Source organism: Coturnix japonica, unplaced genomic scaffold, assembly GCF_054131305.1.
Source record: "Coturnix japonica strain WE unplaced genomic scaffold, WE-NBRP24 Scf083, whole genome shotgun sequence".
NCBI classification, from domain to species: Eukaryota; Metazoa; Chordata; class Aves; order Galliformes; family Phasianidae; genus Coturnix; species Coturnix japonica.
This window is the reverse complement of record NW_028188986.1, coordinates 147,752-168,081: the sequence shown is the minus strand read 5'-3', so window position 1 is coordinate 168,081 and position 20,330 is coordinate 147,752. Positions and strand designations below refer to the sequence as shown.

The 20,330-nt window shown below is 51.9% G+C and overlaps 1 protein-coding gene across 22 annotated transcripts in view; it reads right to left on the bottom strand.

Moving 5' to 3' along the window:
* RBM23 (RNA binding motif protein 23) overlaps positions 1-20,014 on the bottom strand; it is a 38,105-nt gene extending 18,091 nt beyond the window's left edge. For 6 of the 22 annotated variants that reach the window (XM_085534481.1, XM_085534484.1, XM_085534483.1 and 3 more), the window contains exons 1-9: positions 19,931-20,014; positions 19,435-19,501; positions 16,147-16,221; positions 14,061-14,108; positions 13,404-13,459; positions 8,590-8,640; positions 4,086-4,196; positions 2,281-2,334; positions 103-220 (exon numbers count right to left, since the gene is read on the bottom strand). In XM_085534481.1, coding sequence (XP_085390607.1) covers positions 103-220; positions 2,281-2,334; positions 4,086-4,196; positions 8,590-8,640; positions 13,404-13,459; positions 14,061-14,108; positions 16,147-16,221; positions 19,435-19,464 — 543 coding nt within the window. In that variant the 5' untranslated portion in view covers positions 19,465-19,501; positions 19,931-20,014. The remainder of the gene's footprint in view (positions 1-102; positions 221-2,280; positions 2,335-4,085; positions 4,197-8,589; positions 8,641-13,403; positions 13,460-14,060; positions 14,109-16,146; positions 16,222-19,434; positions 19,502-19,930) is intronic. The other 16 variants (XM_085534490.1, XM_085534503.1, XM_085534489.1 and 13 more) reach the window with 14 other exon arrangements.
* Positions 20,015-20,330: the final 316 nt, after the last annotated feature.

Below are 20,330 nucleotides of genomic sequence, written 5' to 3'. Positions count from 1 at the left end.
CCCCCATAGACACCCCATATCCCCCCATATCCCCCCATAGACACCCCATATTCCCCCATATCACCCCATAGACCCCATATAGACCCCATAGTCCCCCCCGACCTTCCCGACGGCAGAGAAGAAATCCTCCAGGTCCCGCGGTCGGATCCTGGCGGCCAGTTGCATACAGAACACCGTGCGAGCGTCGCGCTCCTCGGGGCTCAGCGCGCCCAGCGCCTCCCTGTGGATGGGAGGAGGTACTGCACCCCATAGCGACCCATAGGGACCCATAGGGACCAATAGGGATCAATGGGGAGCCACAGAAACCAATGGGGAGAGCAAAAAGAGCGCCCCCATGTGGCCGGGAGGAGGTACTGCAACCCCATAGCGACCCATAGGGACCCATAGGGATACATAGGGATACATAGAAACCAATAGAGAGCCATAGGAACCAATAGGGACCCATAGAGATCAATAGGGGGGAGCATGAACAGCGCCCCCCTGCGGGCGGGAGGAGGTACTGCACCCATAGGGACCCATAGGGATACATAGGGACCCCATAGGGAGCCATAGGGAGCCATAGGGATACATAGAGACCCATAGGGATCCATAGGGATCAATAGGGAGCCATAGGGAACCATAGGGACCCATAGAGACCCATAGGGACCCATAGGGACCCATAGGGAGCCATAGGGACCCCATAGGGATACATAGAGACCCATAGGGACCCATAGAGACCCATACCGACCCATAGGGACCCATAGGGATACATAGAGACCCATAGGGACCCATAGGGACCCCATAGGGATACATAGGGATCCATAGGAACCAATAGGGACCCATTGAAGCCAATAGGGGGAGCACAAACAGCGCCCCCTGTGGATGGGAGGAGGTACTGCAACCCCATTGAAATACATAGGGACCCCATAGAAACCAATGGGGAGAGCAAAAAGAGCGCCCCCCTGCGGGCGGGAGGAGGTACTGCAACCCCATTGAAATACATAGGGACCCATAGGGAGCCATAGAAACCAATGGGGGAGCACAAACAGCGCCCCCCTGCGGGCGGGAGGAGGTACTGCAACCCCATAGGAACTAATAGGGACCCATAGGGATACATAGAGACCCATAGAAACCAATAGGGACACAGCGCCTCCCTGTGGGTGGGAGGAGGAACTGCAACCCCATAGCGACCCATAGGGATCAATGGGGACCCATAGGGAGCCATAGAGACCCCATAGGGACACATAGGGACAGACAGGGACCCATAGGGACCCATAGGGACCAATAGGGAGCCATAGGGACCCCATAGGGACCCATAGAGACCCATAGGGACCCCATAGGGAGCCATAGGGACCCATAGAAACCAATGGGGACCCATAGAGACCCATAGAGACCCATAGGGACCCATAGGGATCCATAGGGAGCCATAGAAACCAATGGGGTGAGCAAAAAGAGCGCCCCCCCCTGCGGGCGGGAGGAGGTACTGCAACCCCATTGAAATACATAGGGACCCATAGGAACCAATAGGGAGCTATAGGGAGCCATAGGGACCCATTGAAACCAATAGGGGGAGCACAAACAGCGCCTCCCTGTGGGCAGGAGGAGGTACTGCATCCCCATAGCGACCCATAGGAACCAATAGAGACACATAGGGACCCATAGAAACCAATAGGGACACAGCGCCTCCCTGCGGGTGGGAGGAGGTACTGCAACCCCATTGAAATACATAGGGACCCATAGGGATCAATGGGGGAGAACAAACAGCGCCCCCCTGCGGGCGGGAGGAGGTACTGCAACCCCATAGGGATTTATAGAAACCAATGGAGGAGCACTAACAGCGCCCCCCTGTGGGTGGGAGGAGGTACTGCACCCCATAAGAACTAATAGGGACCCATAGGGAGCCATAGGGATACATAGAGACCTATAGAGACCCATAGGGATCCATAGGGAACCATTGGGAGACATAGGGACCAATAGGGGGACCACAAACAGCGCCCCCTGTGGCCGGGAGGAGGTACTGCAACACCATAGGAATACATAGGGACCCATAGGGATCAATTGGGAGCCATAGAAACCAATGGGGGGAGCACAAACAGCGCCCCCTGTGGACGGGAGGAGGTACTGCAACCCCATAGCAATACATAGGGACCCCATTGTGACCCCATAGGAACCCATAGAGACCCATAGGGACCCATTGTGACCCATAGAGACCCATAGGGACCCATAGGGCCCCATAGTGACCCATAGAGACCCATAGGGACCCATAGGGCCCCATAGGGACCCATAGTCCCCCCCACTCACCTCACGGGGCTCTTCTCCCGGTACAGGGGACTTTTGCTGTGCCCAAAGCGCCGCCTGCCCCATAGAAAAACCCCACATCAATGGGGCAGCCCCACACACGCACCCCATAGACCCCATAGGACCCCATAACCCCCATGTAAGACCCCATAGGACCCTATAGCACCCCATAGGACCCTATATGACCCTATAGAACCCCTATATCCCCCCATAGGACCCCATATCCCCCCCATAGGACCCCATAACCCCCATGTAAGACCCCATAGGACCCTATAGGACCCCATAGGACCCTAGAGGACCCCATATCCCCCCATAGGACCCCATAACCCCCATGTAAGACCCCATAACCCCCATATCCCCCCATAGGACCCTATAGGACCCTATATGACCCCATAGAACCCCATAATACCCCATATCACCCCATAGGACCCCATAGAACCCTATATGACCCTATATCCCCCCATATCCCCCCACATAACCCCATATCCCCCCATATCCCCCTATTACCTCCTGTCGTCCCTCCTCCTGTCCCTGCTCCTGGAGCGGCGCCCCATAACCCCCTCATATATCCCCATAGAACCCCTATACCCCCCCATATCCCCCCATAGGACCCCTATATCCCCCACATATCCCCCCATAGGACCCCTATATCCCCCACATATCCCCCCATAGGACCCCATATCCCCCCATATCCCCCCATAATATCCCATAGGACCCCATAGGCCCCCATATCCCCCCATAGGACCCTATATCCCCCCATAGGACCCCATATCCCCCCATATCCCCCTATAGGACCCCATATCCCCCCATAGGACCCCATAGGACCCTATATCCCCCCATAGGACCCTATATGACCCTATAGAACCTCTATGTCCCCCCATAGGACCCCATATCCCTCCATAGGACCCCATATCCCCCCATAGGACCCTATAAGACCCCATTATACCCCATAGGTCCCCTATATCCCCCCATATCCTCCCATAGGACCCCACAGGACCCCATATCCCCCCATATCCCCCCTATATGCCCCCATAGGACCCCATAACCCCCATGTAAGACCCCATATCCCCCCATATCCCCCTTTAGGACCCCATATCCCCCCATAGGACCCTATATCCCCCCATAGGACCCCCATATCCCCCCATATCCCCCCATAGGACCCCATATCCCCCCATAGGACCCTGTAAGACCCTATATGACCCCATACGGCCCTATATCCCCCTATATGACCCCATATCCCCCCATATCCCCCTATAGGACCCCATATCCCCCCATAGGACCCCATATCCCCCCATAGGACCCTATAAGACCCTATATGACCCCATACGGCCCTATATCCCCCTATATGACCCCATATCCCCCCATATCCCCCTATAGGACCCCATATCCCCCCATAGGACCCCATAACCCCCTCATATATCCCCATAGGACCCCATAGGACCCCGTATCCCCCCATAGGACCCCATATCCCCCCATAATACCCCATAGGACCCCATAGGACCCTATATGACCCTATAGGACTCTATATCCCCCCATAATACCCCATAGGACCCCATATCCCCCCATAGGACCCCTATATCCCCCCATAAGAACCTTATATCCCCCCATATCCCCCCATAGGACCCGATACGACCCTATAGGACTCCATATCCCCCATAGGACCCCATAACCCCCATATCCCCCCATAACCCCCTCATATATCCCCATAGGACCCCATATCCCCCCATAGGACCCCATAGGACCCCCATATCCCCCCATAGGACCCTATAGAACCCTATATATCCCTATATCCCCATATATGTTGGTACCTCCTGTCGTCCCTCCTCCTGTCCCTGCTCCTGGAGCGGCGCCGTTCACGGCTGCGGTGTCGGCTGCGGTGGCGGCTGCGGGAACGACGGCGACGCTCCCGGCTGCGGCTGCTATGGGGTCACAAAGGGGATCCTATGGGGTCTGTGGGGTCTATGGGGTCTATTGGGGTCTATTGGGGCCCTATAGGGTCACAAAGGGGGTCTATGGGGTCTATGGAGTCAGAAAGGGGATCCTATGGGGTCTATGGGGTCTATGGGGTCTTATGGGGTCTATGGGGTCTATGGGGTCACAAAGGGGGTCTATGGGGTCTATGGGGTCTTATGGGGGGATATGGGGGCCTTATGGGGTCAGAAATGGGGTCTATGGGGTCTATTGGGGTCCTATGGGGTCTATGGGGTCACAAAGGGGGTCTATGGGGTCTATGGGGTCATATATGGCATCCTATGGGGCCTTATGGGGTCTATGGGGTCACAAAGGGGGTCTGTGGGGTCTATGGGGTCTTATGGGGTCATAAATGGGATCCTATGGGGTCATAAAGGGGATCCTATGGGGTCTATGGGGGGATATGGGGTGTTATGGGGTCCTATGGGGTCTATGGGGTCTTATGGGCTCTATGGGGCACTATGGGGTCATAAATAGGATGCTATGGGGTCTATGGGGTCTAATGGGGGGATATGGGGCCTTATGGGGCCCTATGGGGTCAGAAATGGGATCCTATGGGGTCTATGGGGTCTATTGGGGTCAGAAATAGGATCTATGGGGTCTGTGGGGTCCTATGGGGTCTATGGGATCCTATGGGGTCATATATGGCATCCTATGGGGCCTTATGGGGTCAGAATGGGGGCTTATGGGGGGATATGGGGTTCTATGGGGCCTTATGGGGTCACAAAGGGGGTCTGTGGGGTCTATAGGGTCACAAAGGGGGTCTATGGGGTCTATAGGGTCTATGGGGTCTATGGGGTCATATATGGCATCCTATGGGGCCTTATGGGGTCATAAATGGGATCCTATGGGGTCTATGGGGTCTTATGGGGTCAGAAATGGGATCGTATGGGGTCTATGGGGTCATAAATGGGATCCTATGGGGCCTATGGGGTCACAAAGGGGGTCTATGGGGTCTATAGGCTCTATGGGGTCTATGGGGTCCTATGGGGTCTATGGGGTCTATTGGGGTCACAAATAGGATCTATGGGGTCTGTGGGGTCTATGGGGTACTATGGGGTCTATTGGGGTCCTATGGGGTCACAAAGGGGGTCACAAAGGGGGTCTATGGGGTCATATATGGCATTCTATGGGGCCTTATGGGGTCACAAAGGGGATCCTATGGGGTCTATGGGGTCTTATGGGGGGATATGGGGGCCTTATGGGGTCAGAATGGGGGTCTATGGGGTCTATGGGGGTCTTATGGGGTCACAAAGGGGGTCTATGGGGTCCTATGGGGTCTTATGGGGGGATATGGGGGCCTTATGGGGTCTTACGGGGTCAGAATGGGGGCTTATGGGGTCACAAATAGGATCCTATGGGGTCTATGGGATCCTATGGGGTCAGAATGGGGGCTTATGGGGTCTTATGGGGTCTATGGGGTCCTATGGGGTCTATGGGATCCTATGGGGTCATATATGGCATCCTATGGGGCCTTATGGGGTCATAAATGCGATCCTATGGGGTCTATGGGGTCTATGAGGTCTATGGGGTCTAATGGGGCCTTATGGGGTCAGAATGGGGGTTTATGGGGGCCATATGGGGCCTATGGTGTCTTATGGGGCCTTATGGGGTCTTATGGGGTCAGAATGGAGGCTTATGGGGGGATATGGGGTTCTATGGGGTCAGAAATGGGATCCTATGGGGCCTTATGGGGTCTATTGGGGTCCTATGGGGTCACAAAGGCGGTCTGTGGGGTCTATGTGGTCTATGGGGTCACAAAGGGGGTCTATGGGGTCTATGGGGTCATATATGGCATCTTATGGGGTCTATAGGGTCTATTGGGGTCCTATGGGGTCATAAATGGGATCCTATGGGGTCCTATGGGGGGATATGGGGTGTTATGGGGTCCTATGGGGTCTATGGGGTCTTATGGGCTCTATGGGGCACTATGGGGTCATAAATAGGATGCTATGGGGTCTATGGGGTCTAATGGGGGGATATGGGGCCTTATGGGGCCCTATGGGGTCAGAAATGGGATCCTATGGGGTCTATGGGGTCTATTGGGGTCAGAAATAGGATCTATGGGGTCTATTGGGGTCCTATGGGGTCTATGGGATCCTATGGGGTCATATATGGCATCCTATGGGGCCTTATGGGGTCAGAATGGGGGCTTATGGGGGGATATGGGGTTCTATGGGGTCCTATGGGGTCAGAAATGGGATCCTATGGGGCCTATGGGGTCACAAAGGGGGTCTGTGGGGTCTATGGGGTCACAAAGGGGGTCTGTGGGGTCTATTGGGGTCATATATGGCATCCTATGGGGTCACAAATGGGGTCTGTGGGGTCTATGGGGTACTATGGGGTCCTATGGGGACTTATGGGGGGATATGGGGTCAGAAATGGGATCCTATGGGGTCTATGGGGTCAGAAATATGGATCCTATGGGGTCTATGGGGTCTTATGGGGGGATATGGGGCCTTATGGGGTCAGAATGGGGGTCTATGGGGTCTATTGGGGCCCTATGGGGTCTATAGGGTCCTATGGGGTCACAAAGGGGGTCTATGGGGTCTTATGGGGTCAGAATGGGGGCTTATGGGGGGATATGGGGTCCTATGGGGACTTATGGGGGGATATGGGGTCAGAAATGGGATCCTATGGGGTCTATGGGGTCACAAATGGGATCCTATGGGGTCTATGGGGTCACAAAGGGGGTCTGTGGGGTCTATTGGGGTCTATTGCGGTCTTATGGGGTCCTATGGGGTCAGAAATGGGGTCTGTGGGGTCTATTGGGGTCACAAATAGGATCCTATGGGGTCTGTGGGGTCCTATGGGGTCTATGGGGTCCTATGGGGTCCTATGGGGTCTATGGGGTCTATTGGGGTCACAAATAGGATCCTATGGGGTCTATGGGGTCTTATGGGGTCACAAATAGGATCCTATGGGGTCTATAGGGTCTATGGGGTCACAAAGGGGATCTATGGGGTCTATGGGGTCTTATGGGGGGATATGGGGGCCTTATGGGGTCAGAATGGGGGCTTATGGGAGGATATGGGGTGTTATGGGGTCCTATGGGGTCCTATGGGGTCTATGGGGTCTAATAGGGTCTAATGGGGGGATATGGGGTGTTATGGGGTCCTATGGGGAGGTATGGGGGAGATATGGGGTCCTATGGGGTCACAAATGGGATCCTATGGGGTCTTACGGGGTCTATGGGGTCTTATGGGGCCTTATGGGCTCCTATCGGGTCTAATGGGCTCTATGGGGTCATAAAGGGGATCCTACGGGGTCTATGGGGTCTATTGGGGTCCTATGGGGCACTATGGGGTCATAAATAGGATACTATGGGGTCTATGGGATCCTATGGGGTACTATGGGGTCTATGGGGTCTTATGGGGTCTGAAATGGGGTCCATGGGGTCTTATGGGGGGATATGGGGTGTTATGGGATCTATGGGGTCACAAAGGGGGTCTGTGGGGTCTATGGGGTCTATGGGGTCACAAATGGGGTCTATAGGGTCTATTGGGGTCTTATGGGGTCATAAATAGGATCCTATGGGGTCCTATGGGGTCTATGGGGTCTATGGGGGGATATGGAGTCCTATGGGGTCCTATGGGGTCTTATAGGGTCAGAATGGGGGCTTATGGGGGGATATGGGGTTCTATGGGGTGAGAAATGGGGATCCTATGGGGTCTATGGGGTTTATGGGGTCATAAATGGGGATTCTATGGAGTCTATGGGGTCTTATGGGGGGATATGGGGTCATAAATGGGATCCTATGGGGTCTATGGGGTCCTATGGGGTCTTATGGGGGGATATGGGGTCTTATGGGGTCATAAATGGGATCCTATGGGGTCTTACGGGGTCATAAATGGGATCCTATGGGCTCCTATGGGGTCTATTGCGTTCTTACGGGACACTATGGGGTGTAATGGGGGCTTATGGGGTCAGAATGGGGGGATATGGGGGTCTTATGGTGTCAGAAAGGGGCCTTATGGGGTCTTATGGGGGGATAAAGGGGACTTATAGGGTCTTACTAGGTCCGAATGAGGTGTTATGGGGACAGAAAGGGGGCACAATGGGGTGTTACGGGGTCTAATGGGGTAATATGGGGGAGATATGGGGTCTTATGGGTGTATATGGGGGGATATGGGGTCAGAATGGGGTCTATGGGGTCATAAATGGGATCCTATGGGGCCTATGGGGTCAGAATGTGGCCTTATGGTGTCATAAATGGGATCCTATGGGGCCTATGGGGTCTTATGGGGTCATAAAGGGCCGTTTTGGGGTAAAAAAGGGCCATTTTGGGGTAAAAAAGGGCCGTTTTGGGGTAAAAAAGGGCCGTTTTGGGGTCGTCCCCACCTGTGTCTGTGCTCCCGGCTGCGGCTGCGGCTGCGCTTCCGCCGGCTGCTGCTGAAATAGGGGGATTTCACCCCAAAATCCCATTAAATTACCCCCAAACCCCATTAAACAACCCCTAAACCCCATTAAATGACCCCAAATCCCACTAAATGACCCCAAAATCCCATTAAATGACACCAAAAACCCCATTAAATGACCCCAAATCCCATTAAATGACTCCAAAACCCCATTAAATGACCCCAAAAGCCCATTAAATGACCCCAAAAGCCCATTAAATGACCCACAAATCCCATTAAATAACCCCAAAATCCCATTAAATGACCCCAAAATCCCATTAAATGACACCAAAATCCCACTAAATGACCCCAAAACCCATTAAATGACCCCAAAGTCCCACTTTTAAACCAAAATCGCCATTTTTTCCCCATTTTTGCCCCAAATCCCCCATTTTAGACCCAAAATCCCCCCAAAACCCACATTTTGACCCTAAAATCCCCATTTTTCCCCCCAAATCCCCATTTTTTACCCCATTTTTGCCCCAAACCCCCCATTTTTGCCCCATTTTCCTCCCAAATCCCCATTTTTAACCCAGAAATGCCATTTTTTATCCCTTTCTCCCCCAAATTGCCTGTTTTTACCCCAAATCTCCCATTTTTGCCCAAAATCCCCCAATTTTGCCCCATTTTTCCCCATTTTTGACCCAAAATACCCCAAAAATCCACATTTTGACCCCATTTTTGCCCCAAATCCCCCCCATTTCCCCCATTTTAACCCCAAAATCCTCATTTTTGCCCCAAAATTGGCATCTTTTCCCCATTTTTGACCCCAAATCCCCATTTTTAAGCCCCAAAATTGCCATTTTTGGCCCATTTTTGCCCAAAATCGCCTGTTTTCACCCTATTTTAACACCAAAATCCCCATTTTTGACCCAAAATCTCCATTTTTGACCCCATAATTGCCACTTCCCCCCCCAAATCTCCCTTTTTGACCCCAAATCCCACCCCAAAATCCCCATTTTGACCCCAAAATCCTCCTTTTTCCCCCCAAAATCCCTCATTTTTGCCCCCAAATCCTCCATTTTTAACCCTAAAATCCCCATTTTTAACCCAAAATCCCCCAGTTTCGACCCAAAATCCCCATTTTCATCCCCAAACCCCCCTATTTTTGACCCAAAATCCCCCATTTTTTCCCCATTTTTACCCTAAAATCCCCATTTTTGCCCCATTTTTGCCCCCAAATCCCCCATTTTTAACTCCAAAATCCCACATTTTTGACCCAAACTTGCCATTTTTGCCCCATTTTTACCCTAAAATCCCCTTTTTGCCCAAAATACTCATTTTTACCCCCAAATCCCTCATTTTAGACCTAAAATCCCCCATTTTTAACCCCAAATCCCCATTTTTGCCCCATTTTATCCCCAAAATCGCCACTTTTAACCCCAAATTGCCATTTTTTGCCCATTTTTGCCCCAAATCCCCCATTTTTAACCCCAAATCCCTTTTTTCCCCCATTTTTTCACCCAAATCCCCCATTTTTGACCCCAAAATCAAAATTTTTACCCCCAAATCCCACATTTTTGCCCCATTTCGACCCCAAAATCACCATTTTTAACCCAAATCCCCCAAGCTAGCCCCAAAATGACCCTTTTTTCCCCATATTTCGACCCCAAAATTACCATTTTTGACCCAAAATTGCCATTTTTGCCCCATTTTTGCCCCAAAATCACCATTTTTGCCATAAAATCCCCCTTTTTCCCCCCATTTTAACCCCCAAATCCCCATTTTTAACCCAAAATCCCCATTTTTGACCCCAAATCCCCCCAAAGTCCCCATTTTTGTCCCATTTTGCCCCCAAACCCCCATTTTTGACCCCATTTTTGCCCAAAATCCCCCATTTTTTGCCCCAAAATCCCCATTTTTAACCCCAAAATTGCCATTTTGGCCCATTTTTGGCCCATTTTTGCCCAAAATCGCCCTTTTCACCCTATTTTAACCCCAGAATCCCCATTTTTGACCCAAAATTCTCCGTTTTTAACCCCAAATTGCCATTTTTCCCCATTATTAACCCCAAAATCCCCATTTTTAACCCCAAATCCCTCATTTTTGCCTCCCAAATATCCATTTTTAACCCCAAAATCTCCACTTTTAACGCAAATCGCCCATTTTTGCCCCATTTTGCCCCCAAATCCCCATTTTTGACCCCATTTTTACCAAAAATCCCCCTTTTTGCCCCATTTTTACCCCAAATTTCCCCATTTTTAACCCCAAAATTGCCATTTTTGGCCCATTTTTGCCCAAAATCGCCTGTTTTCACCCCATTTTAACACCAAAATCCCCATTTTTGACCCAAAATCCCCCATTTTTTGCCCCCAAAATTGCCCTTTTCCCCCCATTTTTGCCCTAAAATCCCCCATTTCTGACCCAAATTTCCCTATTTTTGCCCCCAAATCCCCATTTTTGCCTTAAAATTGCCATTTTTGGCCCATTTTTGCCCATTTTAACCCCAAAATCCCCATTTTCATCCCCAAATCCCCATTTTTGACCCAAATTTCCCCATTTTTGACCCCAAATTGCCATTTTTCCCCATTATTAACCCCAAAATCCCCATTTTTAACCCCAAATCCCTCATTTTTGCCCCCCAAATATCCATTTTTAACCCCAAAATCTCCACTTTCAACCCAAATCGCCCATTTTTGCCCCATTTTGCCCCCAAATCCCCATTTTTCACCCCAAAATTGCCATTTTTGGCCCATTTTTGCCCAAAAACCCCCCATTTTCCCCCATTTTTACCCCCAAATCCCCCATTTTTAACCCAAAATCCTCCATTTTTGCCCCAATTTTCTCCATTTTTAACCCAAAACTGCCATTTTTCCCCAATTTTTGCCCCAAATCCCCCATTTTAACCCCAAATCCCCATTTTTGACCCCAAATCCCATTTTTTACCCCATTTTTGCCCAAAATGCCCCATTTTCCCCCATTTTAACCCAGAATCGCCCTTTTTTGACCCAAAATCCCCATTTTTGCCCCATTTTCCCCCCAAATCCCCATTTTTAGCTCCAAATTGCCGTTTTTCCCCCATTTTTACCCCAAATCCCCTATTTTTAACCTCAAAATCCCGATTTTTAACCCAAAAATGGCCATTTTTGGCCCATTTTTGCCCCAAATCGCCCCTTTTCCCCCAAAATCCCCATTTTTTACCCCATTTTGACCCAAAATTGCCATTTTTTCCCCATTTTTGACCCAAAATCCCCCCCAAAACCCACATTTTGACCCTAAAATCCCCATTTTCCCCCCATTTTTGCCCAAAATCCCCCATTTTTGCCCAATTTTCCCCCCAAATCCCCATTTTTAACCCCAAATTGCCCATTTTTGCACCAAATCCCCCATTTTTGCCCCAAAATGGCCCTTTCCCCCCCATTTTTACCCCAAAATTCCCCATTTTTGACCCAAATTTCCCCATTTTCCCCCCAAATCCCCGATTTTTGCACCATTTTAACCCCAAATTCCCCATTTTTAACCCAAAATCTCCCATATTTGCCCAAAAAAGACCATTTTTACCCCAAATTTCCCCATTTTTGCCCCAAAATCGCCATTTTTGACCCCAAATTGCCATTTTTCCCCCATTTTGACCCCAAATCCCCCATTTTTACCCCAAATTTCCCCATTTTTAACCCAAAATTGGCATTTTTTCCCCATTTTTGACCCCAAATCCCCCATTTTAATCCCAAAATTCCCATTTTTTACCCCAAATCCCCCATTTTTGCCCCAAAATCTCCATTTTTGGCCCATTTTTGCCCATTTTTACCCCAAAATCGCCATTTTTGGCCCATTTTTGCCCATTTTTCCCCAAAATCGCCATTTTTGGCCCATTTTTGCCCATTTTTACCCCAAAATCGCCATTTTTGGCCCATTTTTGCCCATTTTTACCCCAAAATCGCCATTTTTGGCCCATTTTTGCCCATTTTTGCCCAAAAATCGCCATTTTTGCCCCAAATTTCCCCATTTTTACCCCAAAATCGCCATTTTTGGCCCATTTTTGCCCCCAAATCGCCATTTTTGGCCCATTTTTGCCCATTTTTACCCCAAAATCTCCATTTTTGGCCCATTTTTGCCCATTTTTACCCCAAAATCGCCATTTTTGGCCCATTTTTGCCCATTTTTGCCCCAAAATCGCCATTTTTTGCCCATTTTTGCCCATTTTTGGGCCATTTTTGCCCATTTTTGCCCCAAAATCGCCATTTTTGGCCCATTTTTGCTCATTTTTGGGCCATTTTTGCCCCAAAATCGCTATTTTTGCCCATTTTTACCCCAAAATCGCCATTTTTGGCCCATTATTACCCCAAAATCGCCATTTTTGCCCCATTTTTGCCCATTTTTGCCCATTTTTGCCTCAAAATTGCCGTTTTTGGCCCATTTTTGCCCCAAAATCGCCATTTTTGGCCCATTTTTGCCCATTTTTGCCCCATTTTTGCCCATTTTTGCCCCAAAATCGCCATTTTTGCCCATTTTTACCCCGAAAATCACCATTTTTGCCCCATTTTTACCCCAAAATCGCCATTTTTGGCCCATTTTTGCCCCAAAATCGCCATTTTTGGCCCATTTTTCCCAATTTTTACCCCAAAATCGCCATTTTTGGCCCATTTTTGCCCCAAAATCGCCATTTTTGGCCCATTTTTGCCCCAAAATCGCCATTTTTGGCCCATTTTTGCCCCAAAATCCCAATTTTTGGCCCATTTTTGCCCATTTTTACCCCAAAATTGCCATTTTTGGCCCATTTTTGCCCATTTTTGCCCATTTTCACCCCATTTCTGTTACCTGCTCCCGGCCCCATTTTCCTTTTTTGGCTCCTTGCTCGGCTCCTCTGTTGGCTGCTGGGGGGTCAAAGGTCAGAGGTCACACCCCAAAGGTCAAAGGTCACACCCAAAGGTCAAAGGTCGCACCCCAAAGGTCAAAGGTTATAAGTCACACTCCAAAGGTTACAAGGTCAAAGGTCACAAAGCTCAAAGGCCGCACCCCAAGGGTCAAAGGTCACATTGTGAAAGGTCAAAGGTCACATCATGAAAGGTCAAAGGTCACATCCTAAAGGTCAAAGGTCAAATCCAAAGGGTCAAGGGTCAAAAGTCACACCATGAAAGGTCAAAGGTCACAACCATGGGTCACATCTGAAGGTCAAAGGTCACACCCCAAAGGTCAAAGGTCACGCCGTGAAGGTCAAAGGTCACACCCCAAAGGTCATGACCCCAAGGTCTCAGGCCACACCCTTAAGGTCAAAGGTCACACTTGAGGGTCGTGCCCCAAGGGTCAAAGGTCAGAACCCAAAGGTCAAAGGTCACACCCGAGGGTCACGCCCCAAGGGTCAAAGGTCACACCCCAAAGGTCAAAGGTTGAACCCTAAAGGTCAAAGGTCACACCCCAAAGGTCAAAGGTTGAACCCTAAAGGTCAAAGGTCATATTATAAGGGTCAAAGGTCACCTGTGGGGGTGGCGGCTCCGTCGGTGGCTTCGAAGGTCCCGGCTGGCACTGAAATAACAAAGAACAGACCCAAAATCAACAGAATTCAACCCAAAATTACACTGACAACATGGGGACCCATAGAGACCCATAGGGACCCATAGGGACCCATAGAGACCCATAGGGACCCATAGAGACCCATAGAGACCCATAGAGACCCATAGGGACCCATAGAGACCCATAGGGACCCATAGAGACCCATAGAGACCCATAGGGACCCATAGAGACCCATAGACACACATAGGGACCCATAGGGACACATAGGGACACGTAGAGACCCCACAGAGACCCATAGGGACCCATAAGGACCCATAGAGACTCATAGAGACCCATGGAGACCCATAGGGATACATAGGGACACATAGGGACCCATAGAGACCTATAGAAAGAGCAACAACAGCGCCTCCCTGTGGACGGGAGGAAATACTGCACCCATAGGGACCCATAGAAACCAATAGGGGGAGCACAAACAGCGCCACCCTGTGGATGGGAGGAGGTACTGCAACCATAGGAACTAATAGGGACCCCATAGAAACCAATAGGGGCCCATAGAAACCAATAGGGGCCCATAGAAACCAATGGGGGAGCACAAACAGCGCCCCCCTGTGGACGGGAGGAGGAACGGCAACCCCATAGCAATACATAGGGACCCATAGGGATACATAAAAACCAATAGAAACCAATGGGGGAGCACAAACAGCGCCCCCCTGTGGGCGGGAGGAGGAACTGCAACCCCATAGGGACACATAGAAACCAATAGGGACCAATAGGGAGCCATAGAGATCCATAGAAACAAATAGAGGGGGCACATTTAGTCGGGAGGAGGTACTGCAACCCATAGGAACCCATAGAAACCAATAGGGGGAGCACAAACAGCGCCACCATGTGGGCATGAGGAGGTACTGCACCCCATAGGAATACATAGGGACCCATAAGGGACCCATAGGGAGCCATAGGGACCCATAGAAACCAATAGGGATCCATTGAAGCCAATAGGGGGAGCACGCCCCCCTGTGGGCGGGAGGAGGTACTGCAACCCCCATAGGAACCAATAGGGACCCATAGAGGGACATGGGGGGACATAGAGGACCCATAGAGACCCCATACAGACCCATAGTGCCCCATAGCTCCCCCATAGCCCCCCATAGAGCCCCACAGGCCCCCAAAGGGCCCCATAGAGACCCATAGCCCCCCATAGGGCCCCCATTCACCCCATAGCCCCCCATAGGGCCCTATAGAGACCCATATCACCCCACAGGGCCCCACAGAGACCCACATCACCCCATACACCCCATAGAGACCCATAGTGAGCTATATTCCCCCATAGGGCTCCATTGAGACCCATATCACCCCATAGAGACCGATAAAGACCCATGGGGCCCCATAGAGCCCCAATGAGACCCATAGCCCCTCATAGGGCCCCATAGAGACCCATAGGGACCCACAGAGACCAATAGCCCACCATAGGACCCCGTAGCCCCCCATATCCCCCCATAGGAACCTATATCACCCCACAGGGCCCCATATCACCCCATAGCCCCCCATAGGGCCCCATAGCTCCCCATATACCCCCATAGGGACCCCATTCACCCCATAGAGCCCCATATCACCCCATAGCCCCCCATAGGGCCCCATAGAGCCTCATATCACCCCATAGCCCCCCATAGGGCCCCATAGAGCCTCATATCACCCCATAGCCCCCCATATCACCCCATAGCCCCCCATAGGGCCCCATAGAGCCCCATATCAACCCATAGCCGCCCACAGCCCCCCAAAGAGCCCCATATCCCCCCATGGAGCCCCATATCACCCCATAGCCCCCCATAGGGCCCCATAGAGCCCCATATCAATCCATAGCCGCCCATAGGGCCTCATAGAGCCCCATATCACCCCATAGCCCCCCATAGGGCCCCATAGAGCCCCATATCAATCCATAGCCGCCCATAGCCCCCCATAGAGACCCATATCACCCCATAGAGACCCATATCACCCCATAGAGCCCCATATCACCCCATATCACCCCATAGCGCCCCATAGATCCGCTCACCTCCTCTTTCTTATACGGCGCCTCCAGCATGGCCTCAATGACGATGTCAAAGTCGTCTGACGTCATCGCGTCCGTCTGGGGGGGACACAGACCCCATAGAAACCCCATAAGGACCCATAGCGACCCATAGGGACCCATAGGAACCCATAGGGACCCACAGAGACCCATAGGGACCCATAGAGACCCATAGAGACCCATAGGGACACATAGGGACCCATAGGGACACATAGGGACCCATAGGGACACATAGGGACCCATAGAGACACACAAGGACCCATAGAGACCCATAGGACCCCATAAGACCCATAACCCCTCATAGGACCATATAGGACCCCATTATCCCCCATAGACCCCCATAGGCCCCCCATAGCACCCCATAGGACCCCATAAGCCCCCATAGACCCCATAGGACCCCATAGGAGCCCATAAGCCCACAAAGAACCCTATAAGACCCCATAAGCCCCCATAGGACCCCATAGACCCCCATAAGACCCAATAGCATCCCATAAGCCCCCACAGGACCCCAAAGGACCCCATAGACCCCCATAGAACCCCACTATCCCCCATAGAACCCCATAGGACCCCATAGGACCCTATAAGACCCCATAATCCCCAATATAAAACCCTATAGGACCCCATAAGCCCTCATAGGACCCCATTATCCCCCATAAAACCCCATAGGACTCCATAAGACCCCACAGGACCCCATAAGTCTCCATAGAAGCCCATAAGACCCCATAGACCCCCATAAGACCCAAAAGCATCCCATATAGCCCCCATTACCCCCCACAGACCCCCCATAGGACCCCATAAAACCCCATAACCCCTCATAGGACCATATAGGACCCCATTATCCCCCATAGACCCCCATAGGCCCCCATTATCCCCCATAGCACCCCATAGGACCCCATTAGCCCCCATAGATCCCATAGGACCCCATAGAAGCCCATAAGCCCACATAGAACCCTATAAGACCCCATAAGCCCCCACAGACCCCATAGACCCCCATAAGACCCAATAGCATCCCATAAGCCTGCATAGGACCCCACAGGACCCCATAGACCCCCATAAGCCCCCATAGAACCCCATTATCCCCCATAGAACCCTATAGGACCCCATAGGACCCCATAAAACCCCATAAGCCCCAATATAACACCCTATAGGACCCCATAAGCCCCCACAGAGCCCCATAGGACCCCATTATCCCCCATAGAACCCCACAGAACCCTATAGGACCCCATAGAACCCTATAAGACCCCATAGGACCCCATAGAACCCCACAGAACCCCACAGGACCCCATAGAAGCCCATTATCACCCATAGGACCCCATAGGACCCTATAGGGCCCCATTATCCCCCATAGCACCCCATAGGGACCCCATAATCCCCCATAGGACCCCATAAGCCCCCATAAAACCCCATAGGACCCCATAAGACCCCACAGGACCCCATAAGTCTCCATAGAAGCCCATAAGACCCCACAGACCCCCATAAGACCCAATAGCATCCCATATAGCCCCCATTACCCCCCATAGACCCCCATAGGACCCCATAAAGCCCCATAAGCCCCAATATAATACCCTATAGGACCCCATAAGCCCCCATAGCACCCCATAGGAACCCATAATACCCCATTATCCCCCACAGAACCCCATAGGGCCCCATAAGACCCCACAAACCCCCATAGGACCCTATAGGACCCTATAGGACCCCATTATCCCCCATAGAACCTCATAGGACCCCACAAAACCCCATAAAACCCCATAAGCCCCAATATAACACCCTATACGACCCCATAAGCCCCCATAGGACCCCATAGACCCCCATAAGACCCCATAAGCTCCTATAGGCCCCAATAAGCCCCCATAGAACCCCTTTATTCCCCATAAGCTCCCATATAACACCCCATAGGACCCCATAGACCCCCATAAGACCCCATAGAACCCCACAGGACCCTATAGGCCACCATAGAACCCCATAAGACCCGATAGAACCCCATAGGACCCCATTATCCCCCATAGGACCCTACAGGACCCCATAGGACTCCATAAAACCCTTTAAGACTCCATTATCCCCGCATTGGACTCTATAGAACCCCATAGGACCCCATAAGCCCCCATAGGACCCCATTATTCCCCATAAGCTCCCATATAGCACCCCATAGGCCCCCCATAGCACCACATAGGCCCCCATAAGCCCCCATAGTACCCTATAAGACCTCATAAGCCCCAATATAACACCCTATACGATCCCATAAGCCCCCACAGAACCCCATAGGACCCCATAAACCCCCATAGGACCCCATAAGACCCCATAGACCCCCATAAGCCCCCATAGAACCCCATAAAACCCCATAGGACCCTATAGGACCCCATTATCCCCCATAGGACCCCATAAGCCCCCACAGGACCCTATAAGACCCCATGTAAAACCCCATAGGCCCCCCATAGCACCCCATAACCCCCCATACAACCCAATAGGACCCCATAAGCCCCCATTTAACACCCCACAGGCCCCCCATAGCACCCCATAAGTTCCCATAGACCCCCATAGGACCCCATAAGTTCCCATAGACCCCCATAGGACCCCATAAACCCCCATAGGACCCCATAGAACCCCATAGAACCCTATAAGACCCCATAGACCCCCATTAACCCCCATAGAACCCCATAGGACCCCACAAAACCCCATAAGCCCCAATATAACACCCTATAGGACCCCATAAGCCCCCATAGAACCCCATAGAACCCCATAAACCCCCACAGAACCCTATAGGACCCCATAGGAATCCATAAGCCCCTATAGGACCCCATAAGCCCCTATAGGACCGCATTATCCCCCATAAGCCCCCATAGAACCCCATAGAACCCCCATAAAACCCTATAGGACCCCATAGGACCCCTTAGGACCCCATTATCCCCCACAGAACCCTATAAGACCCCATAGGAGCCAATATAACACCCTATAGAACCCCATTATGCCCCATAGGACCCCATAAAACCCCATTATCCCCCATAGGCCCCCCATAGGACCCCATTATCCCACATAGACCCTATAGGACCCTATAAGCCCCCATAGGACCCCACAGTACCCCATAAAAACCTATAAGCCCCCATAGGACCCCACAGTACCCCATAAAAACCTATAAGCCCCCATAAGCCCCCATAACCCCCCAGAAAACCCAATAGGACCCCATAAGTCCCCATAGAACCCCATTATACCCCATAGGACCCTATAGGACGCTATAAGACCCCATAGGACCCCATAGGACCCCATTACCCCCCTCACCTCACTGCCCGCCTTCCCCCCCTCCTCCATCTCCACGTGGGGGGGGCGGCAGCCACGTGACCTCCTCCTATAGGGACACACAGACCCCGTTCATTCATTAATTAACCCCCCATTCATTAATTAACCCCCATCCATCCATTAAATAACCCCCATCCATTCACCCCCATTCATTAAATAAGCCCCCATTCATAAATTACCCCCCCATTCATAAACCCCCCTTAAGCCCCGCCCACCCCGTGACGTCACAATCGCCCCCTCACTCAAGCCACGCCCCCTTTCACTCTTAGGCCACGCCCCTCAACCACGTGACCACGCCCCCCGGCCGCCATCTTGCGCCCCCCCTCACTCCGCATCCGCGCATGCGCACTAAACCGCACCCCAAAAACACCCGTTTTTCGCCTTTTTCGCCCCGTTTTTTCGCCCCCATCCCCCCCCAGGCCCTCCCCGATGACGTCACGGCTGTGTGGATGACGTCAAAGCGCCGTTTGTAGCTCACCGGGTCCCTTTATTAAAGCGACGGACGAATCGGCGGCGGCGGCGGCGCCGGACGCGGCCCTCCAAGATGGCGGCCGCCCCACCGGAAGTTGTGCGCATGCGCGGCTCTAGCCCCGCCTCCCGATGCTTCTGATTGGCCTCCGAGCCGCGGCGAGCTCAGGGATTGGTCGGAGAGGAGCAGAGCGCTGATTGGGCGCTGGGAGAGGCGTGTCTTGCCATTGGCTGCTTGTCTCGGCGTCGCCGTAACGACGAGGCCCCGCCTCTTCCGGGTGAGGCGTTGCTATGGAAACGCGGCCTACTCGAGGGGTTGAAGCCTGAAGGGGGGGCGGGAAGGGGTAGAAAATGGGTGAAAATGTGCGAAAAATGGGAAAAAATGGGAAAAAACGGCACGAAATGGGGAA